Raw genomic sequence first — 25,806 nt, 5'->3', positions numbered from 1 at the left:
CAGCCTCTCCATTGCTTTTGATGTGATATGTTAAAAAGAAATATTCATTTCTTATCCTGGCAACCAATCAAGAAACTGAATCAGGTGAGAAGCTGTTACCAAACATGCCTTTCTATGAAAACCAGTGCAATTAGTATATATTGCCAATGTAATGTTTCATTCTGTCGTCACCCTTAATTGACCACTATATATATATATGCCTTATGCTCACACTTAGGAGGTGGATCCAAGAACTCAAATATTGTGGTTAGGTTGGCCGATGCAAGGGACAGTATACTCTTATCAAATGTTTACATCTGTAACAGTTAGATCTGACAAAGAAGGCATAACAGATAAGTGTATGATAGAGATTTTTCCTTTAATGCATATGAAAATGAGTCTACTGTTGTAATTACACTGGATACATGAAAACGATATATATATACATGTAAAGTACACATTATCATGAGCAACAGTTGGATGCAATGGCAATCCAGTGGCCTATTAACTGATTTGGATCAAAACAAGGTGTTTGAATTGCAGTTACTAGATCAAATTCCAAAGTTCCATTTCTGACAGCAGTCAGTTTCTTCAAATGAATAACATTCCTTCCATGGAGTCTTGACAGTAATTTTATGTCATGTCCAAGCTACAATATTGTGTATGCTATCTTTTAAAACAGACCTCTACTTGAATACAACAAAACTTCTATGGCATATTCAAATCTATGATGTAAGCAGGAAATCTACTTCAGTCTACTGTAGTTTTCAGTTAAAAGTCTTTCTTCTTTTCATAGGGTATGTCATCTTGTCCACATTCCTTTCAGCTCACCCTCATGTGTAACAGGTTTAATTAAGAGTCTAATAGAATGATATATCATTACATCTATTTTCCACATATGTACAAGTCAGTCAAGTCGAATAACAGTCACTGCTCAGTGCTCAACTATATTCAACCCAAAACTCCCGAAATGTTATGTTTAAAAGCAAGATACACCTTTACTTGGAAAATTAGCTACTTATGGCATCTGGTGTAATACTTTCTTATACATGTTACCCCCTGAACAGCAGTATGTGAGGGTGAACTGACATGGATCTTAATAACACAACCGATTACCGATGTAGGTCTAGATACATGTTTATACCGAGGAAACCTAACATTAAATTTGTTTCTGTTGCATACATGGCAAACTGCCTCATGGCGTAATACACAAGGTTTGCACTGAAGAGAATAAGGTAAAAGCTCTTCTCGTCCTATCAAGGGGACACGCTTAAGCAAAGCTACGCACTCATTTTCACCTGAGTGTAGTGAGGAAAGTCATGTATAGTGCCTTTCCCACGGGCACCTCGTAAACAGGACGAATCTGGGAACCCAGGACCTCGGTCAAGAACCCTGCCACAGTGCCACAGCATTGATTTTTTATTTTTTTATTTATTTACAACATTGATTTATATGAAAATCTATTATCCACTTGAGCACATATACTTATAAACAATAAATTGCTTTGCAAGAGTATACAGTAACTATTACTTTGTACAAACATAATGCAGAAAATGTAACACCCTCCCATCTTACTGTCATTCCTGCCCTTTCCCTTGCAAAACCGTCACAAGTGGAATGACACCATTGTTCTACTAAGAACCTTGGTTCTACTCAATGTCATCATTTTCTTCATCACTAAGTGCACTTTCATTCCCAGACAAGGTATCGCTAAACATCTCATCACCATCTTCTGGTTCTTTGAAGGGAAAAAGTGCAAGGCAGGATGATGGTAAGATAGGAAGGTCTAGATGGGGAACATGATGGCTGAAGAAATGGTACATGGTGATAAACCTCTTCTGCAATCTCAACATGTGGGTAGTCAGTGCTGCTTTTCTGCCATCGTTGTCGGCTTCACCTAACGCAGTAAGAGCATTCTCAGTCAGCTCATGCTGAGTCTGAAAATGATAGAAGACGTTCTTCATTTCTTGCTGAACCATCTCCACTTCCTCTGTTGCCCTCTGTAGTAGGTTGAGGTGGTCGATAGCTTTTCTCTGCAGACTTCGTGGCAGCCCTGGTTCCTCCTATGAAGTAAATGAAAATTACATTGTAAAAAAACCCACAACATATAGTTTTTCATATTCACCTTGAGCCATACAACCTGTATGTCTTTATAGAGACAGTGAATTCAGTTACTATAGTAGTTAGAGTTCCATGGCCTTATTAGATATTCACCAAAGCTGCTAAATGCTATGAAAAGCCAGAAGATAGGATAATCTATACATTCATACCTATGCTATCCTGTACTAAAAGTCACCAACCAAAACACACATGGTAAATTCCTAATCTTCTATCACTTATCAAGTTGCCATACATTGTATCTGTTACAATTATCATGAAGTAAATGTCATCTTATTTCTCAACCAAAAAGTTCTGTGTGATGAGAATGGAAAAGCTAAAGTGGCATGGTTTGCCAAACTTACCAAAACTGTTGGGTCAAGGCATGCATAGTGTTGCCAAGAGGAGTCTGTTGCCTCCCTAAACTCCACAGTCAATGGGAATTTTGGATCAGTGGGGTCCCACTCTACTGTATTGTAGTCATCAATCGTCTTCTTCAGCTTGGAGCTGGCAGTCTTCAACTGGTCCGAAAGCTTGCTTGCAATTGTTTGACCCTCTGCATTAAGTAACATTAACAAAGAAGGTTGTTTTAAGGGTACATCTCACATAGAAGGATTTGAAATGTCTCAGATACCAAATAATTATATACTGTTGTTGTATGTTAATGAATGTTATATCACAAGTAATGGTCAGGTGAGAGTGAAAAGTCTGCATTTAGCTCCTGTCCTCTCCTGACACTATCAGCTCAAACTGTGGGTTAATTAGTTGCTTGACACAAACTTCAAGGTTAATAAATCAGAATATATTGTGCATCTTACACTTCTAAACCACAACTGTGGTAATTTTTACTCTTGCTACACAACAAGAAATGGCCTTAAAAATGTAAGGGACACTGCATATACTGTTGGCAATAAACAAGCAAGGTGATCTTACCATAATATATACAAGTAGCATGTTGTAAATGATGTGAATACACCCACCAGGATATTTTCTCTTCAATGACCTAAGGAATGATCTTTCATACGCCAGACTCCGCATCTTGGATAGAAGGCTGGACCTGGTGGTCCAGTCGACTTCCTTCGTGATGTCCTGGAAATCCTTGCTGGATTCATCCCATCTGGTTGCAACTTTGTGTTTTTTTTCCATCTCCTTCAGCTGCTTATCCAGTCTGGGTAAAAAAAAAAAAATAAAGAATTTCTAAATGTATTGTACTAACTATATAGCACAACAATTGCATAAGGTACTATGCATGGCAATTCCTACTACTTAACAATGACAACTATTCATCTCTAAAAAGGTAAGGTATGGCGTACAGTGAATGCATGGAATATTTTCAAGAATTTGGATACATGTCACATTTTTATGTCTTGTCCTATGTATGCAATGCATGAACAACCATACATCAGTCAGTACTGAACTTTGCCCCTTAAATTTTGCCCAGTAAAATATAGTCTGGTAATAAGAGATGACCGTAGAAATTTATGCAATGGATTGCACTTAGCATGATATCTGGGACATTCAATTAGAAATCGTATGTACATGTACATGTAAGTAAGCAAAATTGCATTGTCTTTAATGATGGGAAAAGAATCTGCAATAGGAGTAGATCTGTTGATTCTTATTAGATAAGACAAGTATAAAGTGGCTACATACTGTGCAAATAAGGCATGGGAGACTGCTGCATCACTCCCATCATCGTTTGCAAGTATCTTGTTTCTGTAGGAGAAATTACAGCAAGAGATGATGACATGATGAGGTGGCAAAACAATACAATAATATCATAATTGTTGCTTGTACTTCCAAACAATGACATCATACCTTGGTTATCAAGTCACACAACTGTGGTCAAGAAATGATTTTGACATATAGATATACATTAATACACTTATACACATATACAATATACCTATGTACATCAAATATTACTCAAGAACATTCAACATTTGTATAAAAAAAGTGTTGATTTCATATAAGCTTAGGATGTGAAACTGTGCCCACAAGATAAGATGTCAAACACATTTTGTAAAATTTAAACAGAAGTTAAATGCTCACCGTACTGCCTTCACCTTCAGTAACTTTGTTACATATTCCCTCTGCCACTTGGGAAATGTTGCTGAAACAAGCAAGCAGCAGTGTTTACTGATAACATGTAACAAACAAAACATTCTAAAATAAAAGTTAAGCTGTCATCCTACAAAAACACATTCTAAATCATACAAAAATTGAAAAAAGGACACAAATGCAAGTGTGCTTTTTTCCAGCTCTGCCACAAGATGTTATCATACTTTTGCTGTGACCCAATTAATGCAAAGAAAACATATCAAGTATATCCATAGCCAATGCAAACATGGAGGAGTTATAAGTAGGAAGTGCTACATGATAAAATGAACTAAGTTGACATGTAAACTTTATTCTGTGAAGTACTTACAAGGCTGAGGTTTTTCGCGGGATTCAATAGCCTCCTTCTCCTTCAGCGACCATGCTTTAATGTCATCCATGGTCACTATTGAATAAAGTTTATAATAGTATTTGTCAAACATCATGCCAAATTGAATGTAAATCTAGAGGGACAAGTTGATACAAGGCACACTAACCGATTTGAAAATCTATGCAAGGACATGTGAATGACATTTGTTAACACATAGATGATAAGGTGTTTATCCTATCTGCCTTAAACCAAGATAATCTGCACAATACTGTAAAATACCCCATACACTTATCCCACGATGTAGTATTATATTAGAGTAACATATACAACTCTGAAGTACATAAACACCATGAGAATGCCAGAGGTCTGATGTTCTTGTTTCTAGAATCTGATTTGATTACGTTTGCTTATCAGTGTACATTTGACTGATTTCTACGTATTTTTGAGATCCTGAGAATATTAAAATCATGCATCTAATAGCAAGAATTTTTTAAGCACATTAACATCCAACTCAGTGTTCTCCCTCAAACTGGCTTCCTTAAAGGTTTTCAGTAATATGTTTCTCTCATTACATGCAGACAAGGTTACAATCTTCAGTTTTAAATAAATTTCTATGTCAAACATTCATGTAACTTCAGGGTATCCAAGTGTAAGGTTTAAAATACTTTGTTGAACATATTGAACACAAATGCTACAAACTAACTTTACCTTAAAGTGAGTTAAATTTATTAATTCAAACAGACATTCAAATTGAAGGAAAAGTAGATAATATAACCTACCATTTGCATCCTCCATGACTGATGTTAGCCCTTCTTGGGCAATACTGCCAACCTTCTTGGCAGTCTCCAGCTTCTTTACAAGAGTCACCTCTAAAATGGCCAACAATGAAACTGATTTTAGGAAAACCAAAAATTACAAGACTAGTGAACAAAGATCTCTCTCCAATACAATTCTTGAAAAGCTGACCTTTGTTCTGGTGAGTGATTTTCATTTTGTTGCATTAAAACTTTGACTCATTATACATGTATAATCTGCAGACACACGAGTTCAGTTGTACAGTTAATAACTGTAATATATATAAGTCAAAGATAGATGACCCCTAGTGAAAATACAATTAAAGAAAATAAAGTGAAATATTTACCCATGTCAATGGTCTTTCTCATGGAGTAGTGTATAAGGGCATCTGTTAACAAGTCTATTCTGCGAGATGGGGACATTTCTTTTGTTGTACGGGCAAATCTTCTTAGATATGCCCACAATCGCTCAACAGACTCCCCATCTGTCAGCCCAAATCCTGCGCGCCTCCTGGTACTGTACTTGAGCTGTGGTGGAGGGAAATAGTAAATTCATTCATTCTGCTAGCAAATAAATGCTACTCTCCAAGCAGAGCTAGGGTTTCGGCTGGTTTTTGACATGTTTTAGGCGTTTTTGTCGGGCCTTCTACTTTGTCATCGTTTTTGTTGTGTCGCCAACCCACACAACAAATACAATGACAAAGTAGAAGGCCCGACGAAAACGCCTTAAAACAAGTCAAAAACCAGCCGAAACCCTAGCTCTGCTTGGAGAGTAAATAAATGCCAGTATGGTGGAAAAAATACCATTAAGAGAGTTTTGCAATTATGGCATGTATGTGTACCTGACATGGCGTCTTATGGCCATAAGCATGAAACACGTCCAAGGCCAGAGTCAACTTGGCCAACAGCTCATATTGTTCTGTTTTCTGTGTAGGCAAAGAGATATATATCATATTAGGAGATAAATGTATTTAAAATTTTTTGTACAATGTCTTCCTGTCAATAATCAAGGAATTTTCTTTCAATGAAGGAAAGCAACTCTTGCTCCAAGAAAGTAACTCTGAAAACCTTATAACAGTTTCAACATTTTCAAGGTAAAATCTTCATGTAGGTGAACTTACGAGGTAACATGGGTCAGAATACTGTAAATGCATAAATGTTTGCGGTTATTTTATGTTACCGGATTCTGCCGTGAAATCTCAGCGGGAACTTAAAACCACCGCAGAACTTTTTGCCCACCTATAACTGAAGTGCTACTATTGTTTTCAATGCCAACTTAAAACTACCGTGAACCCTCAATTTGCTCGCGACGTAAAATAAAAACGTGATGATGAGAACTTAAATACATTTACAGTAGTTTCTGTCTAAACACCACATGTCAGCTCTAAGAGACTTAAAAAAGAGTGTGGAGACTCCCTGCCTCCGTAAAATATCCAGCGTTTGTGGAAAGTTCTTTCCTTTATTTTGTCTGCTCTCATTAATAGAATGAGAAATCATGATGACATAGGCCACTAAATATACTGTAGCCAGAATCCCAGCTGTTTTGATACGGGGCTCGTATAAGCTACTTGATCTTACTATGATCTAAAAAAATTCTATTCAACACTTACAATGAGGTGCGATTCAAGTACACAGGAAATGTCGTATATGATGTTGAGCTTGACCTCTGTACCTTCCACCTCTGAAAGCAGTCGCTTTATGAGAAGTACTGGGTATCCCAATCTGCAAGTAACAAAAAAATATGATAAAAAAACCCGACAATAACTGGTATTGACTTTCAAATGAAACTTTCACCAGTTTGACTCAATTTTTCAGCGAGATTGTCATATAGAAAAAAAAACACAATTACACAATAAATTAAGCCATGGTTTGTTGTCATGGCTCAAGGCAGTTGATGACATGAAAATTTTTGCAAATATTAGAAATAAACAGCCTTTCACAGTTCTTGTCCATATCAAGGAGGTTATATATATATACCTCATTGTCCATATAAAGGAGTGGCTCATCTGAAGACCATTATATAGGAAATATCACTATATTATTCATATATTATTAATATTAAGACCACCAACCGTTCTCCATGTCTCATATTCAAGAACCTTCTGGGGATCTCATGCCGACAAACACTCCCAAACACACCAGTCACATCCAGTTTGCTCTGTTTCGTCTGCGATCTTATAGAATTCCCAGCCTTAAAGTTGTTACAGTCCTAATGGTGACAAAAAATTATAGTACAGTATAACAAAAATAGTGTCATGGGGATTGATGCTTCAATTTGCCTTGCAATATCCGTTACCTCTATTACAAGCATCAATAGCGTGAAGTTCTCACTTTGACACATAAGAATTCATTTTCAACATAAACAAAATAATAATTATCTTCTGCATAATTTAGATCACACTCGTTAATGATTACACAAAAGGTCCTTCTATGCAAATTTAACATCAAAGTGATATTTCTGGCCTACAAAACTGTAGTACATGAAAGTGTAAATCTTTTACCACATATGGTATTAAAAATTTTCTGGACACTTTGCTGATCATCTGGCACATTCCTCAAGGTAATTTTATGTGTTGGACCACAATTGTGTAAGTTCATCTTTTCAAGCACAGAATTTCATTGAATTATGCAACACTTAAGAATTCCTTCTAATTCATGCTGGAGTAACATATGTCATACACATGTATGTAAATAGAGTCTTTATCAGTTACCTTCTCAACATACCTTTCACTTTCTTATGCAAAAAATTCCAACCAATTTCATGCTTAATGATTTATTTGGTACATATTCTTATTCAGTATGGTTCAGTAATATTTCAGCAGTCTACGACTTTCAAAAAACAACCTAATTTCTAGCATTTGACATGAATCACTTTCAAAAACTTCAAACAATCTGGACCACAGCATTTGTTCTGAACAAAGTCTACTACTGCAGTTCTTATGACAACCAAATACATGAATCCTTTCAGAATTTCGAGAGTCATTATATATAAAGCAAATAAATGAAAGACAATAAACAATACCCCACATGACAACGATGACAAGTATAATATCATAGAGCTGAATTCAAGATAAAAACACTTATGCAAACCGATAACAACATTATATGAGCCATACATAGACATCAACAAAACAAGATATGGCAATTGACATTTTAGCACTGAGTATCATTGGAGTGAAACATGAAGAAAAGAATGGCTTTTCTTAAGGTCACTGTTGTCATACCTCATCTGGTCTATTTTCGTCATTGTATGGGTCGAGGAACTCTCGCACAGTACCGTCATCGATAAACATTGTTGTCCCGTGCAGAGGTGGCCCTATACTCTTTCCAGAAGTCGATTTTCTTACCAATCCAAAATTTCCATCAAGGGCGATGATCTGAGTACCTTTCTCCTAAAGGAAACAGCAATGTGATGTTGTCTCTTTGTTTTGACATGGAAAACAAACTTAAATGTTGGACTATTTAACGATTGTATTGCCAGACTAAGAATGCTTTGATACAGCATGGGAAACATTTTGCAGTGTATTCAATTCTATGGATCAAAAATAAATTCTTTCAATGGTTTTAACTTGTCACAAAATTTTTTTGAAACAAGCTGAAGGGAAACCAAAGCCTACCCCACTTCTTCCTGTCATGAAAAGCTATCTGCAACCAAAAAATTAAGACAATAGCATGTCCAGGACATGAGAAAAGGGAAGTTCTGCCGCAGTATCAAAGTCACACACAAGGGGCCCCCAAATCAACCTTGACCTTCCCCTGACACGCCAACTATGAAACTGATGGACCTGGCAAGGATTTCTGTATATAAAGCAGGTGTTAGAGGGCGAAGCCCGAAGGGAGACTAGAATCCCTGAGTAGGTGGGACTAGCATTTCATACAGAAATCAAGGTCAAGCCAGGCCTTTAGTTATTTAATTCAGCCCAGAGCATATTTCCCAGAAACTTCCCTATTTCGTTAGCTCTGAAAATTGCAAAATGTTACTCTATCTATTTCGTAGTTAAGCCAAGAATCTGCCTTTTTGCTTGACATGCTGACAAGAAAGTAACCGCTGAAAGGCCATTTATGTCATCCTGTTTCAGTTCCAGGCACTAGCTGTCTTCACCACCTTTGTTTGAAACAGGACGACACTCAGGCTATCCGCAGCCCAGAAATGGCCAGTAAAACATCAGGAGAGATTTCTCTGGGCAAAAGCACATAATTTTGATCAAAATTCTTGTCCTAGACGAGGTTGGTCCAAGAATACAGTACAGACTTCGAGATATACATCACAGTCCCACAGGATTCCGCGGGACGTTCCACAGGATGGTGCGCAGGATAGTGCGTAGGGAAGTGCCGGACGTCCCGAGGGATTTCAAGTGTCTTCTGAACTTCGCCGGCAAAGCCGCCATTAATTGTCATGTAACGTTAGATTGTGCACTCACGACACAATCTAAGCGCCATCATACTTGTCGTTGCAAACATTAAATATGGTCAAAACAATTTCAACAAAGGTGTGACAAATTGTCAGCGAATCGGTGCTGTGACGACAGTCCCGACAACAAAGACGGCGCTTGTTTACATTAAGTTTCATACATTTTTAATAGCATATCAAGTTTCAGTATTACTCCATTACGCTGCACTTTTGATTTGTAAACAAAATTATTCAAATTAACGACCTATCACGCAGCTCTGTTTAAAATGAGACCGACACTGGGAGTTAAGGTCTCACACCAGATTTTCTCTGTCTTGCTAGATACTAGATGCGAGCGGATCCCGAAGGTTCCACGGAACATTTTGAATTATCCAAAAGATGTCTCGCGCTATCCTGCGTGATGCCCCGCACTTTCACGCAACATATAATATTATGAGATGCATATCTCGAGGGCTGTACTGTAGGTGAGAATTGGTCGGAATAGGTTGATGATGATAACACTCCCAGTTTTTCCATCATTTACATGAAATAGTCGTTTTCATTTTTGATAGTCTCACACTATATAGATTATAACCATAGAAAATGGGGGCTTTCCATCTGCTGAGTGGAAGAATCCATGGCGTCACAATCCATCCAGAGGTTATTAAGTTATGCTGACCACAAATATCTGGAAAAACAGATACACAAACAATACCTATATTCTTCATGGAGGTCATGATAGAAATAAGATTAAGAGAATAAATCATACCTTTGGACATGCTGGGCATGTTGTTCCATCATCCAGCTGCGGACACAAGTCATTTAGAGTTCTTACTCTGTGGGTTAGGTTTCTATATTCCGTGATGGGTTGGCCAATGAGGGACTTGTACAGTGTGTTCATCTGTAAATTACAAAGAATATTAAAGCTCAGACTGAAGTTCACCTACAGGATGGTGTAGAAGGTACAAACCATTTTTGACATAAAGTTTATTTTTCACATATCATGTATCATGCACAATGCTGGGAACATGTTTTACCTTTGTCACCAGCTTTTGCTTGTAAAATGTTAGAACAAAAGTGTGCAAGATAAGACATATGCTTCAAAGTTGCTTCGAAGTTCATCTTTGTTTGACTACAATGTGTGTATTCTCAGAAGAATGCTTATCTAGAAAAATTCAGTCCAAGAATCTAAGTCCATTGGATCTTGATAATGGTATTTACTACAAATATTACCTCAGAGAGTGATAGATCGTTCTTGAAACGGACAGTTCTGCAGAAAGCCTCCACAGATACCTGTGCCTCCAGCGTCAGTGGGACCAGCCAATCCAACAGAGAGGTTGCATACGCAGTCTGTGGATCAGTTACAGTTGCCCCCCACAGTCCATACTTCAGCAAAGTGCAACTGGCTGGTTCGCAGTGGCAGAAGGTCAGCTCCCAATAATAAAGGCGACCTAAAGGTGCAAGAGAATTTTGTTATTAAACCATATCCATTCTTCTGCAGAGGAATAAAAACTAAAGTTAATGTGCATGGCCTGGTGGCTAGTAAATCTGAATTCAAGAGCTGCATGCTATCTAGAACATCAATGATTTGCCTGGCACTAGAACTCTAAAGGCTCACGTTACCCTTTGTCAGGATGTTTAAGCCATGTATTGTAAGCACTGTTCATTGCACTTTTTCAATTAGAGGTTCAAGTAAGTTCTCTGATACTGGCCTTTATTGTACATTCGTGCCCCGAGGCTAGATACAAAGTCGTCTAAAACATAAACCTAACTAGCATGAAATGACAGGAATATTTGAAATGACAGAAACATTGAATTTATCTGGAACACTGATATGATAATTGCCTTGTGTGTCAAGATATCAGGTGTAAGATAGCTTGGCATCTGGACATTACATGTATTGGTATTTCCCCCCCCCCCAAAAAAAATGGAACATCTGACTGTATACCTGCTGCATCAAAGACCTTGACTAACTTGCGATGCTTGCTGGCACAACGAGCATGGTGAGGCAGCTGCATGCTTTTGTTATGCTGATGTGGATGAAAGTGGTTATCCTGGGGAAGGGTAGATAAGCCAACATTAATACATACCTATTTTACTACTTCTAAAGTTTCCATAGTAAGAAAGGCTGCCCTTCTTGTTGTAGGTGATATCATAGCTACTCGGAGGCCTAAATCTAAGCTTCACCTGACCAGATATGGGGAAATATTTGGTTTGGGATTCATGTTCTAATATTTCCCAATCATGATCATGACTCTGGCTAGTTTGAAAAACATAGCAACATAGACATAGAAAAATAACCTGCTTCAGTCTGAGCTAAGGTTGGCTAATAAAGATTTTGATCCTACCTAAAATAAAAAAAAGTATCATGCACTGTTGGTAAATTTCCTACTTCAAAGTTAATGGGTGGCAACATTTTGGTGCCAATACTGCAAATACAAATGTATGTGTATTTCAGATTTAAAAGGTCGTCTAGATTGACATTTACAACTTACCCTTAAAAACATTTGCATTATTAGTAAAAGCATTTACAGCATTTGTAAACAAGATAAAAATTATAAAGCAAGTTGCTCCAAGTCCCTAAATTGTCTTACATTTTTCCTGAGCTCAAGTAATGATTGTAAAGAAACTGAAGTTTGGTTGTGCATACTCATAACACTGGCAAGGTGTATGTTATATGTCAACATGTATGACAACTGACGACTTTTGTCGAATGTGATCAGACACCTGCACTGATACATTTTAGTGTCACAGGTTTAAAGCCTTTGGAAAAAGATATTGGGCCTGACACTCAAATAGGGCTGAGCAGAGAAAAAAATATCTATGACTCAAACAGCCACACCACTTTCATTAGTTGGATCTACTTATTAGGTACTGAGTGACACATGGAAAAATGTTTCCACCTTGAGCATCTTCAGATATCCATTGTATACATGTACATAGATCCTCTGCATTAAACAATGTTGTGCTTCATATTGCTGTTTCAAAGGATTCCATATTTACAGGTACCATCAATTCTGACACCCCCCTTAGATGTGTGCAAGATTGGTAGCAGCTGGAAAGTTGTGCTGTACCAATAATAGGCGACAAAACAAAAACTACACAAATGTATTAATTTTGTATATTTTACAGATTAAACAAAGATGACTCATCCATTCCTATAGGCTATTGTTTCGTAGGCTATTGTTTCGTATTTGCCTGTCAACTAACCTCCCATATGTCTGGTACGTGGAAAGAGCTGCAGTGTTGTTTCTCCAAACAATCAGCACAGAATACTGCTGTCGGCCCACATTCCCTGCATCTGAACAGCCGATCCAGCTCTCCTTCCCCACAGATGGAGCAGCTATGGGACAGGGGGGCCAACAGCTCAATGCTGGTTTCAAACAGCAACTCTCTGACCTTGGTCCAGGACTCTAGCTCTTTCTGCCTCTGGTTCTCATATCTGCCCTGTGGTCTTGGCAGCTCAGGTTCCGGATCTTGTGGATCTTGTGACTGAAAGGGGTGCCCAGGAGTGGTTGAAGCACCAGCTTTTGGATGTGAAGGTGTCCTGGTTGACGACCGTCTAACTTGCTTTGTCTGCCGTCTCCTGGGCCCACCATCGAGGGTCACCTTGGTAACCTTAACGCTCTCTTTCTTACACCGAGAGAACCTTTTTTTCTTCTCTTTCCCCATACCTAAACAGAGTGAGAAAAAAATCAAATCAAACAAGAGTTCCACGACCTCATATCTCCATGAACAATTCTATTCATGCAAATGACTTACACATTTGCATAATATATGCTTGGTCATAAACACATTTATCTAACTTACACATGTTGCAATATTAACAGTCCTATAATTTTCCAATTAGATGAGAAATGGTGTTTTGAATTAATTATGCAAATTAGGAATTTATTTGCATAATTGGTATCTGTTGATGCTCCACTTTCCATAAACTACATATGTTACATGTATTTGAGTCTGATAATGGAAAACACTGCAAATATAGATTTTCCTCATTAGCTTTGCAAATTAAGTCACAATCAGCATAATTTGCACTTCACTGTGTACATCTTTATCTAAGCTACCTGCATACTAAATATCAAGAAAATCCGTCGTTCCTTTGTTCAGTTATTGTCCTTAGAAGATTTTCACAAAAATGCCCCTGCAGTTCCAGAGAGAGCTGCTAGGGGGCCCAAACCTACACCACTTCTTTATTACACCACAAGCTATCTGCCACCCAAAAATCAAGACCACAGCACGTCCAAGTCATAAGATACAAAAATTGAAGTTCTGCTGCAGTACCAAGGTCACATACCAGGGGGCCCAAAATCGACCTTGAACTTCGGCTTCACAACACCTGCCCACATATCAAATATCATTGCAATCCATCAAGAGGTTTTTGAGTTATGCTGACTACAGTAGTGCGGAAACACAAACAAACACACAGACACACCCAAAACTATATCTCCATTTTTCATGATGCATTGGATTTAAGCACAATAAGTACTTTCAGCCTGTTGACGCTGCCTGTGCACCTGACAAATTATGCAGGTAATCAATATTTTCAGTATCTTCTGCTGGACCCGTCTGAAATGGTGGTGGTCAATAATGGTGGTATTGAATATAGTTACTGTGTAGGCTGGCAGCTCCTGCCAAGACATAAACGACTTGTACCAATGCAGTCACAGACACACAACTGTCATACAGATAAGAAATAAAGCTTTACACCCCCACCCGCAAAAGATGGTTCTTCGAGTGTTTCTTTAGTAGGAAACTGACATGAAAAAAAACACAGCAAACACAGCTGTTCTGGTGTCTTGCTCTCAAATATAATATATAGTGCTCACTACATGTGCGACCTCGGCTATCTACATATGTACTGTACAGACGAAGCCACTTAATTGCACCTCGGATAAACGCACCTTCCATTTAATTGCACCGAATCCCAATATCCAAAACCGGTTCCCATTCACTGCATTGTTAGTGACTCCGCATATCTGCACCGCGCATTGTCACCAATGCCGGATAACTGCACCAATTTTGTCAAAAATCCTCGACAAGTTAACTGAAAAGGTGCGCTAAAATCGGCAAACGTTGTACAAATGAGCCGATACCTGCCAGTGTAAAGGCGCAATGCCGCCAATATGTTTAAAACTGTTTTGAGTAACAAAAGAAGGCGGTCTCCATTGACAGTTACGTTGATAGGAATCGTATGGGAGGTCCCGGGCGGGTCACCCGTAATAAGTATCCAAGTTTTAGTTTCAATTTCTAGTTTCATGGCGGTACATGATTAACGTTAATCGACAACTGCACTCTACGTAATGTAACACAGAAACTGTTATCCCATGAGTGGCATGACGATGTTTCAGAATGCCTCCCTGTAACATTACGTGTGTTGTAATGCGGTAGATCGCATGGAAAAATGAAAGAATGCAAAATCTTTTAAAACAGGTTCGTAGCCATTTCTTTATTTTCAGCAAAGGGTCAATAAATGAAGTTAATTACTAAATAATTTCGTCTGTTTTCTTTGCGCTAGTGTTTCTGACTAACAATACACCCCCTCGCCCATGGTGGTGGGGTTATACACCCCCTCGCTCATGGTGGTGCGGTCCAGCTGGGCATTTCGCATAATTGCACCAGCCGGATAATTGCACCAAAAACGCTGACATATGGGTGGTGCAGTTAAGCGGATTCTACTGTACTACGTTTTGGAAACACTAACAGGAGAAGCCCTAAGTCTGACAACTGTTCTTCGTGTATGCTCACACCTTTTAGCATTTTACATTTAACCGTCTACCCATCAAAACTAGGCTTTAGTCTCATTCGAGCCATACAACTGTGACTTCATGGATGTATTCAAAGATAGCACCTCGTGCTATACATAGTTTGAGAGCACACAAAAATGCAGCACATTTTTGCCTTTCGTTCCATAGTGGAATGTTCCAAGGGGGTCCAAGCTTTGACATTGTGCAACTATCAAGTCATTTCCGGATATATTTAAGTATTTCATGCACAGAATAGGACATCTTTTTACTACATATCTGTGTTGCAAACATGCCATATATTTTCTACTTTTCAGCTTGCTATTTACTTAGTATGACTTCATGCGGAACAGCACTAAACTGAAATTTGACAAGTAACAGGGAGGGTACTAAGTCCCATAAGGTCTATAGTCCGGTAAGGTTTTAAAAATAATTGTTGCGGAGATATGCATGGGTAGTTGCACATGATAAATACACCTAGTTATGGATGTAACCTTCATGTAAATCACCACAAAGTTCGACTATGTGTTGAAGTTGGTAAGCCCCAACGGATAAAGATTTTTACAATTTCACAAGTCTGACGCCTTCCGTGCAGGTTGATGAGCGAACGTATTGCATAAGAACATGCCCTTCGAAACTCTTAAATTGTTCTTGTAGAATACAACATATAAAAAGATACCACCACATATAGGAAGGATCATTAGACTTCCTCAAAAGACAAACCTATATCTCGTCTAATGCCTTTAAAGTTGAATAATCGGAGTTAACATGACGCCGCAATGTTCATCCTGTAGCTCCGCCATCTTTACCAATCACATATGAAGGCAGCCAATAGAGGTGCTCAACACAATTAAATTAGTCAACCCGCTGGTAGATACCGACCATTCCAGAAAATTGAACCCTGCCGACTGAAAAAGATCCCATAGATATCTAAAGTGCGCGGGCGTCTTGAAAAGGTGCATAGGGGTGGCGCCCATCTTTATTTCTGTAGCCCTTGGGCTAGAAAAGACCATCAAGGAAGCCGAAAGGGTAAAGGCATACGATCGCAAGCAACGTGAACAATGTCCCGCCATTTTGTTTGCCGGCGGCAGGTTGATCTCACCATGCTTAAATGATCTGGTTGTCACCTTACTGCTTGGACCCCTTTTTGTGTCAGAACATTCCACTAGAATGCAAACCAAAAAACTGCCATAACTTTTGTGTGCAATGAAACCAAAGTGCGGAACGCTACTGTTCAAATGAAAACAATGTCTTTGCAGCTTTTATCACAGTTATATGCCTGTTGCAAGATCTAAGCTTGTTTTTGATGGGTTCATGACAAAATGTACGATGAAAAAAGACTTGGGCATTCACTTGGGTTATCAGACTATGGTCTCCCCCCCTTTAGCGTTACATGATCACGTGACTATGAATCAGGTGGCCAGAGTGTGCAGTGTGAGTGACATAATTGCCTGAAATTGGCCAGTTAAAAAAAAAATTCATCGTTGTGCATTTCCTGACCCTGCTGAATATAGCATTATTGCCAGGAACCACCATACAGACCCTCTTTTCAGACTGGACAAATTTTTCACTGCCGAACTGGACAGTTTTTTCCGCAAACCCCTATAGTCCATAAACCGCAAACCCCTATTGTCCATAAACCCATGCATAACGATAATACTTTTTGTAACATTGCCTGAGATATAACCCCTGTCGGACTTCTGTCCCATCCCCTTAGTACAATATTCAGATATTGTACAGAAATCACATTTCAAATTTTTGATATTCAATGAGGCCGAGGTGCATGACTAATGCCGTAATGGAGCCATCCTTGGTACACTATAACTATCACTAAATGAAGCCACAGCATGTTCTTGACAAAGTAACATTGTTTATTTTCCAATCGCTTGATTACACATCTTAAATTAAGGGAACAAAGGCCACAGGGCTATTGATAATTTGCCACAAATAAATACTATTGTCGTATAGGTGTGAACACGCCAGGCTATTCAGGGCTGTCGCGTCGCCCCACGGGAAACTCCGTTTTGGCCGCGTGCCTACCCACTTATCATATAATTGTTACGTGATTCCGATGAATGACGATAAAGACCACGGACACCTTTCGACAATGCACCATAATCTGCCTCTCTTCCTCGAAATCCCTGCCCCCCTCCCCACCGCCATGCCGAAATTATACGCTAGTAAATAGTACAGCTTATACGATAAATCCCGATCACTGTGACCTCGTGTCACGCCTGGTCGATCGGCTGTTACTTACTAAAACTAACACCCATCATGTCATTTTCAAAAGTCAACATTATTCATAGTTTTGCTACCAACAAACCTGCCGAGAGCAGCTCCACTCCGGACGGGCGGGCGGGCGGACGACGAACGGGCGGCCTGCCGTGCTCTGGCTCGCATCTGCTTGGCGCCCCACGCCTGTAGCCAATACCAGCCGAGCTGACGGTACAGTGTTACCGACTCGCTCTCGGTGATTGCGCACCGCACGGTATCACGGTACTACCGTGCCCCCATGCCTGTCGATGATTTTCCACCCCCAATCTACCATATGTCTCAGTGATTGTGTATGAATGGGGTGCATCAATCTAGAACCAGGGATTTTTTTAAAACCAGACCTTGAGGTGATTACTTTTCCCTTGCTCCATGCTGAACATTTGTCATGCCCATATCAACCAGTTTCACCATAAAGCTTTTTAGCCTCAATTGCCTGCGACATTTTCAGCTTCTGCAATAGATGATGACAGGATGGCACCAAAGAAATATGACTTGCTCAGATACAAGGGTATAATTAAACTGCGCTTTGTGATGCAACTCATGAGACCCTTGCTGAAAAAAGCAGAATTCTGTTTAACCCAAAATCATTGGGTTTTTTTCTGTGGCATATGTTTGATACCATGGCTACAGAAAGGCTATATCACTGAGTATATAGCTAGCACATCGTTTTGGTCCCACACTCGCTGTAACGCACAAACACATAGAAACTAAACCCATCACCAGCCCATTTTTCTTGTATTAAGAATACTCAATTTTTGCGCCCAGATCTTGCATTATGATTATGGACCTTGAACAAGTTTAAATGGAAAAATCAATGTCAGGCACTAGTCTATGCCAACCCTGAAAATTCTAACCCTGAATTGCAAAACAATGAATGGAACAGATTTTTTTGCGTGAAGTTTATTCATACAATGCAAGAAATTAGTACACAGCAAAACAAAAGGTGGAAATAAATTGTAGGCAGATTAACACTGATGCTTACATAAGTTACCATTCCAAATGCTTCATACATACTTCACTAACCGATACATATCTCAACATACACAGCCCTTGTCTACATGTACTGATTGCATTACAACCTACATCAGCAGGAGAGATACAGTTCTGCGCATGCAGACAAGAGCTATATCTGTCCAGGCAGTATTTACCAGGCTACAGTACTTGCCCTAACTGATTCATATGATTAGGCCACTTAACTGTAGCTGGCCAACAAATATGTTAGGTCATGATGCTTATCCTCAGCCACGTTTCTGCACGACACTTCATGTCACTCCCTCCATTCCTCTAGCTCTGGCTAACTTCTTTGCTGCTGAAAAACCATTGAATTGTGTCGGTTCAGATCCAATACATGTGAGAGTCTGCTGGCTACCTTATAACCTCATGCTACACTTGTCCTCCTGCCTAAAATCTAAAGCTATGTGTAAAAAGTGGACCTGGTCAGTCAGACCATGAACACCGGCAGCCGGGCTGGGGGACCGCTGGCTGATTTAGAAACCGTGGACCTTGAGGTTCCCAGCTGTGGCCAGCTTCCAGTTGACGAGGAGGTCACACACCTTGTTGCGCTGGTCTCCCTGGAGCTGGATCACTTCCCCGTATTCAGGATGCTCCACAACTGTACCATTGCACGCAAACTCCTGCAGAAACACACGGCAGATACATTCTCAAGTCAGGACATTAATATGAAAAACGGTAAAAATGGTAATCATGCAAATCAGAATCTAATTTGAACAATTAATGGAGAAATTTCATAAACCCAGCATTCCACGACAGGACTATTAAAAAATGTAAAATATGTGAGAAACAGATGGACATTGATAGATAAAAGTTATGCAAATGAACAACACATAATTAATAGACAAATTTTATAAACCTACAGCATAGTAAAATATTCCCAATGCCACATCAATCCCATGCGCCCCAGACATGTGATGGAGAAAGCAAGAAAGCAGTGTGGAAAAGGCCCCATCCCATTGCCAGGGCTCTTTACTACAGGGCCGGTGGGAAACAGATGTATCACCTACCATTTTCTCCCTTTACCCTTCTTTACCCAACTTCTACCATCCCCCATGACCCTCGCCTATTACTCCTTCTTGCCACTAGCCATCTCCCCGAATACAAACTTTCCACTCACTTCCTTTGTTCCTTTCTCCCTTAAGTTATATACCTATCTCATTTGCATACCATGCTCATTTGCATACATCTCCTGATTGGCTAATCAGATAATGAGTTTAATTCATCACCATTCTGGTGCATGCCAGACAGGTGTACCATTGTCAATACCATGATAGGACTATCAACACATGTAACTGGGAAATAGAGGACATTGATGGATAATAGTTATGCAAATGAATTCCTAATCTGCATAATTAATGAGAAAATATGGTAATTCCATATTGGTAAATAACTGGAATTTCATACTTGTGGTATTTAGAAGCTTGGTGAAGGCACACATGGTTGAATATACATTAAGCAAATGAGGGCCTAATTTGCATAATTGATAAAAATGCTAGAATATCCTTCTTTGTTAAGATAACACTGTCATATTTGAGATAACTTCTGCTGTTTGGGTGGAGAAGATGATCAATTATTATAATTCATGCAAATGATTACCTTATTTTCATGAGAAACACTCAATACATCAATCAAAAAGGCTAAAATCATTTGGCGAAGGTATGAGGTCGTGGAACTCGAATTGCTAATGCAAATGAAACTTAACTGTGCAAAAAATTTTCCAACCTTGATTCATTAAACTGCAATCACTTTCTCACAACAAAACCCCAAGGTGACACTTAAAAACAACAAAAATACCTTCTTGAAAGCCTTGACAATCTTCTTCTTGTCGTAGTCTTCACTGATGCCCTGCACAGTGGTCAGGGTTTTGCGACCATTGCGCTGCTGTATTCTTATGTGAATCAGTGAGTCCTGCCCACTGCCTTCCTCGGACTTACTTGCATCGGCAAAGGGGTCTGGGATTAAGAAAAAAGTATTTTAAAAACTGGCATTGAAGCTTGTTAAATACCAATAACAATGTTTCCACCAGGCTGACGGGGAGGGCTAAACCATCTCGCACTTCAGGGCACAGATTTCATTGGGGGGGGGGTGTTCGGGTGGGCCATGTTCTGCAAACTGTTCTGAGGAAATTTCCGCCTTCTTGATCAAGTGAAACGTTTGAATTAACCAATCAGTCGCAAAAATACCTGCATGTTACCATCAGAAAAAGCTGTTCTATAGTCTCTATCAATATTGTTTAAAAAGCTGCTACAAAACTAAAATTATTAAAACGCAATTAATTTCGACCAGCTAAGCCCTCTATCCCTGAACATCTGCGCCACATCGTTCACGTGACATACAACTGGTGCCCGTAGCTACAAAGATACAAAACCAACAAAAAGAAATGGCGCATCTCTGGAATTCTTACCAATTTTTCGGTTGGACAGAAGCCAGGCAGTCAAACAGCAGGTCACCGAAGAACGCTTAATAATTTTCTTTATTTTGGGGTTCACTGGGTCACAATTTGACCCTGTTGCATGGGTGGAAACAACTGCCTGTCGTGCAGCAGAAAGACCTCAGATCTATATTATTATGTTCATACTTTTTCCAAATCTACAGCATTTACCCAGTAAAACCATATAGATACTTTAAGCACTGCAAATTGTCAGCGAACGCAGTAGCTTTTGAAACAATTTTTGGTCAGTTTATTTGTGCTAGTCTTTTTTGCAGTTCACATAGATCCAATTAGATATTTAATTACAAGTCATGATAGTCCATTTCTTCACCTTTTCCCTGGTCAATTTCACCAGAAACAATTTTGCCCCGAAAAAATATAACAACAGGTCAATTTTTAGGGCTCCATTTTCTAAATGAGACACAATGACCTTTCACAATGCTTTACAGAAGTCAATACATATCTAATGACATTTGGTCAACTTGCACATGAATCCCACATTTTCTAGCTTCCAGATAATATCAGTTTTATTTGGAAGTGTTTCAGAAAATGTATTTAAGATGGCAAAACTTTAGCCATTATTTTTATGAGCTTTCCCAAACACCTGCTGAAATTTGCAACATTACAACTTACCTCACCTGGCCACCAAAACGCAAAATATTTTTTTTATATTTTGGACCCTTTAAAGGCTATTTCCCGCATTCTGAGTGGCAAATAATTGTTGAGTAAAAGTACGTTAAATGCATCCACATCAGCGCCGAAATAGCGCTAGCGGAATTTTCCCACTACGAAATTATATACGACTTCATTTCTTTCTATGCCGCAGAAACTGCATTCAGAAGAGGCTTGGCTAAATTTTTATCGATATCGTTATGAAGGCCGCTAAATATTGCTTTAAACGTTTGAAGAGGCGGGTTATTTTGTGCAGCTTACGACCACTGGCAACCTGCAAACTCTCTAAGAAACTCCCGCCATATTGTTCACGTGAAACCCATATGCTTTCTTTAGATCAACCCAATCAGAGCACAGGTTATCTGAGCTAAGCCAATCAGAGCTCAGAACATGCGGGCTTGTTGCACATTCATGAGAATTCAAGCCTCAAGTTGTCGCCCGCGGGCCGGACTGAAATTACAGCGATAGAAATATGTTTCATTCTCAAGTTTATCTTTTAATATCCCGGTAGAAATGGAAGTTATGGAACTGTTCGATGGCTAAACCTTCGATACAAATTCTTATGAGGTTTTCGGTTTTCAATAGTGCTCTGTCCGCGTTCGCAGGACAGGAATGGTTGATGTACACCATGTAAAAACGAGTTTTTAATGAGATCAACATATGCGAAAGGTGCCGACATCTATTGTTTTCTAGCATAACAATACCAAACAAAGGAATGCTATTTTCTGACGCTGGACGGCGTCCTTACGCCTGTAGCTTCGGTGGAAAACACAAATTGCCAGTCTGAATTTTTCGTTTTTCTACCGACTTCTCTGCAAAATGTGTGACAGAATTTTTCAAATCAAAGTGGACGGCCTCTGTCTGACCGTCCCAAGCTAGACATGGCCGTCATTTGACGGGAAGACGGCCCTCTGGCGGAAACACTGATACCTATATTCTGGGAAATTAGGAGATCCAGAGGAAACTTGATGGCGTGTATCGGAACTAGGAGGAGATCAAAGCTGTGAAGGAACACAGATTCAACAGAACATGTACAGCAGTTTACTGCTGATCATAGACAACTCAAGTACAACTCTTGGTTAGCACGGAAAATTGAAAGTTTGAAGCTGTCAATAGAATATTTTGAATCGTTAAATCTTGTTACGGCTGCCAACTCGAGGTGGATCACAACAGACTTTGCATAATATGCAAATTTGATGTAAACCATTCTGAGCGTGGGTGCTAGTTGCATCATGAACGCAAAATGTATTTACCGTTTCAGGTCGTATTGTAGCCGAAACGAATCAAGCCATTTCGTTTTGGCATCAAATTCTGTAGATATGAAAAAATATAGATATTAATATTATGTAGGTCTGAGGTCTTTTTATATTTGCACCATAGGTAGTTGTTTGTACCCATGCAACAGGGCCCAACCCAGGTCCAACCGTGGCCCAGCGAACGCCGCCGCCGAACAAAAACACTTGCTGTACAGACCTCAAGGTAACAGAGCCCAAAGCCGTCTGCAGTTGGACTGCTGGTGGGGAGTTTCTACATTTGCTGATGATTGTTCAGTGGGGTGGGGTGGGGTGGGGGGTTCATTCAGTTGAAAGGCTGGCTCTTTGGTCGTTTTAAATAGGAGGGCCACATATAAGTGAGGCATGAGAAAGATATTTGGTGATATCTGAGTTACCGCATATAGTATTTTGCGCTAAAGAATTAAAAAGGAAACTGCTTTTGTCAACAACCCCACCCAAATTTCTGCCTCGGCTCGTCACCAACTTCATTATTAATTAACATTCGGCAGTACTTTTACTCGGATGGTCCAAATAATCGGCCACAGTAATTGTGTTCATCACATTTCTGTGGCCTGCCCGAAGCAGGAATATCTTAAAATGTGAAATATCGCGTCACCGAATGTAGCTCCCCACCCAGCCAAAAGAAGCTACGCAGTCAAAAATAAATTATTGTACACTTGGTCACTGGTGCGAGGATTACGACGAATCCGGTTAAAAATCTGATCCTGAAACTCACCAAATGTTTTCAGATTCTCGATCGAGGACGACATGAGACGGAGTTGTTCGTCGCTTTTGGTCAATAAGTCGAGTTTGATGACGGATGCTTGAGATTGCAGAAGTAATACCGTCCTAATACAGGCTCGTCAGAAATGGCGGTGCCGCGACGCGTAGTGATACACGGAGATAGTTGTGATGGGGTAGACTGTTCTATTCCATATAAGGGGTGTTCGTTTCTCATTATGTTTGATAAAAGACATAAATATCACTGAATGCAAACCTCCTTGCTGAATGTGAGTATCAAGTTTGAGGATAGTGAAGTTGATTAACAGCATAATACTTACACATATGTGTAAAAGTTAAACAAATATACTATTTGTAAGTACTCATTGTAAGAAATATAATCGAGGCCCTTTACAATGTAATATCCCGACACAATTTTTCGCTCTCTGACTTTCAGGCGTTGTTACTGGATTTAAAAGGACTGAAATATCCTAGGTCGAGTACAGATTAACGACATACTGGTTGACAGTATGGATACATTACAAGCTCGTGTGAATAACATAATTTGCCAACAAACATTCGAAACTGCGAACTATTTTTTCAGTCGGAGGAATCGAAGTTCTCACACCGCAGTTTTAGTTGTTTGCTACCTTCAATTTCCCAGAAGTTGTGGGGTTCCCGGAAAAGGTAAGCTGGGCTAGTGGGGTGGTCTACCTCAGCATTCTGTCTTTTCTGGGCCCCAGGGCTATTCATGGGGGTTTGGCCTCTAATGTAATTAAAGATGGGTCAATCAATGGTTGGGCTGGAGGGAAGGCAACTGATGATACTGATGCGCGAGGCACAAACTTTACTGCATGATAGTAAAATAAAATAGTCTGGAATCCAAGCTAAACGTCGTGCAGTAATTTTCTAGTGAGGTCCAATCATATGGCTGCTAGCAGGTCACCGAACGTCACCGACAATTAGCCAATGGCGGCCAAGTTGTGGATTGTTAACACCCCTGGTCTTATTTAAATGTCATCAAATCAAACCAAGCGCATTTGCGTTGGTTTCCACTTTGTTCCGTACATCCAAGGAGGTTATATAGACTATATAACCTCCTTGGTACATCTAGATGTAAAGTTAACTTTCATGACCAAAACGCTAAGGGACTGCAGAGATGAAGTTTTACACTTTCAACGGCGCTGCACTAGCCCCAAAGGAGCGGTTGCTACGGGACGTAACAGATCCCAACGAAGATGAAATTTATCGAGTCGACCCAACACTTCCCACCCGAAAGCAAGCTCTCCAAGACGGGCCGCGTACAAAAATGGAGGATACTAGTAGTCAAATTTTTCGGCTTGATTACGCTTTACGCGAAATGCACTGGCTATGACTTACGGGAAATTTTCGCCTCCTCCCTACGAACCACGTAAAAGAAAATAACTTCCCTACGAATTACGCGAAATCGAAAGGGCCTAGCTGCCTACACCTTACTGAAAAGAGCATTCAGACCCCCACGAAGTGCTACAGGGGGTGTGTATCTTCTTCCAAGAATACGGCCCTGAAAATGAAGACCGCGATAAGAGACCGTTTATCCTGGTTCTCCTGACAGAATGACAGCGACAGACGGCAGAACGCTTCAGGCCGAACAACGTCTGGACAGAAGACTCCACCTTCGGCCTGAATTCATACGGCTTACCTGTCTACAGCGCAGTAGTGCCCAACCAAAACCTATGTTGAATCTATACATGTACAGAAGTGCTACAGCTTACAACTGTAACCATGCAAAGACACCAAAATACTAGCCTCTACCAGGCCCCCCTCCTATATGGCTGGTAAAATAGTAGAAATCGGCCGAGGTACTCCGCTATACAGGGTAGTCCGCTATACAGTGAAGCTCCATTATCGTGTCAAACTTTTTCAGTGCGTAGTTCTGCTTTAAACCAAGGAGGTTATAACCTCCTTGTTTAAACTATTAAAGGAAGTCCTATGAAAAGTTCCTTTTGT

General features: G+C 39.7%; 2 protein-coding genes across 3 annotated transcripts; both read right to left on the bottom strand.

Annotated features, from left to right (window-relative positions):
- Positions 1-333: 333 nt before the first annotated feature.
- Positions 334-18,011, bottom strand: LOC136421246 (uncharacterized). Of its 2 annotated transcripts, XM_066408465.1 has the most exons (17): positions 17,756-18,011; positions 12,899-13,362; positions 11,637-11,742; positions 10,922-11,139; positions 10,458-10,589; positions 8,523-8,690; positions 7,371-7,507; positions 6,909-7,020; positions 6,141-6,224; positions 5,646-5,826; positions 5,284-5,373; positions 4,505-4,579; positions 4,129-4,189; positions 3,730-3,792; positions 3,057-3,244; positions 2,442-2,632; positions 334-2,042 (listed from the first exon to the last, which is right to left on the bottom strand). In XM_066408465.1, exons 2-17 carry the CDS (start codon positions 13,358-13,360, stop codon positions 1,629-1,631), a joined length of 2,682 nt encoding a protein of 893 aa, XP_066264562.1. In that variant the 5' UTR covers positions 13,361-13,362; positions 17,756-18,011; the 3' UTR covers positions 334-1,628. The 2 variants fall into 2 exon arrangements, with proteins under 2 accessions (XP_066264562.1, XP_066264563.1); XM_066408466.1 differs by lacking the exons at positions 11,637-11,742; positions 17,756-18,011 and having other exon boundaries at positions 12,899-13,013.
- A 413-nt stretch (positions 18,012-18,424) lies between these two features.
- On the bottom strand, positions 18,425-24,012 carry LOC136421247 (eukaryotic translation initiation factor 1-like). Its single transcript, XM_066408468.1, has 3 exons — positions 23,834-24,012; positions 20,515-20,672; positions 18,425-19,340 (listed from the first exon to the last, which is right to left on the bottom strand). The coding sequence occupies exons 1-3, from the start codon at positions 23,865-23,867 to the stop codon at positions 19,194-19,196; spliced, it is 339 nt and encodes a 112-aa protein (XP_066264565.1). The 5' UTR covers positions 23,868-24,012; the 3' UTR covers positions 18,425-19,193.
- Between the last annotated feature and the right edge of the window lie 1,794 nt (positions 24,013-25,806).

This window comes from Branchiostoma lanceolatum, chromosome 15 (genome assembly GCF_035083965.1).
Source record: "Branchiostoma lanceolatum isolate klBraLanc5 chromosome 15, klBraLanc5.hap2, whole genome shotgun sequence".
Taxonomy (NCBI): Eukaryota; Metazoa; Chordata; class Leptocardii; order Amphioxiformes; family Branchiostomatidae; genus Branchiostoma; species Branchiostoma lanceolatum.
The sequence above is the reverse complement of the archived record's forward strand: the minus strand, read 5'-3'. Positions and strand labels throughout refer to the sequence as shown.

Coding starts and splice junctions, on each gene's coding strand:
- LOC136421246 (XM_066408465.1), bottom strand. CDS start 13,360: ATGGGGAAAGAGAAGAAAAAAAGGTTCTCTCGGTGTAAGAAAGAGAGC. Junction 7,021..7,370: donor AATATGAGACATGGAGAACG/GTTGGTGGTCTT, acceptor TGTTACTTGCAG/ATTGGGATACCCAGTACTTC. Junction 6,225..6,908: donor TACTTGAATCGCACCTCATT/GTAAGTGTTGAA, acceptor TTGCCTACACAG/AAAACAGAACAATATGAGCT.
- LOC136421247 (XM_066408468.1), bottom strand. CDS start 23,867: ATGTCGTCCTCGATCGAGAATCTGAAAACATTTG. Junction 20,673..23,833: donor CGAGAATCTGAAAACATTTG/GTGAGTTTCAGG, acceptor TCTTAATCCCAG/ACCCCTTTGCCGATGCAAGT. Junction 19,341..20,514: donor TTGTCAAGGCTTTCAAGAAG/GTATTTTTGTTG, acceptor GTGTTTCTGCAG/GAGTTTGCGTGCAATGGTAC.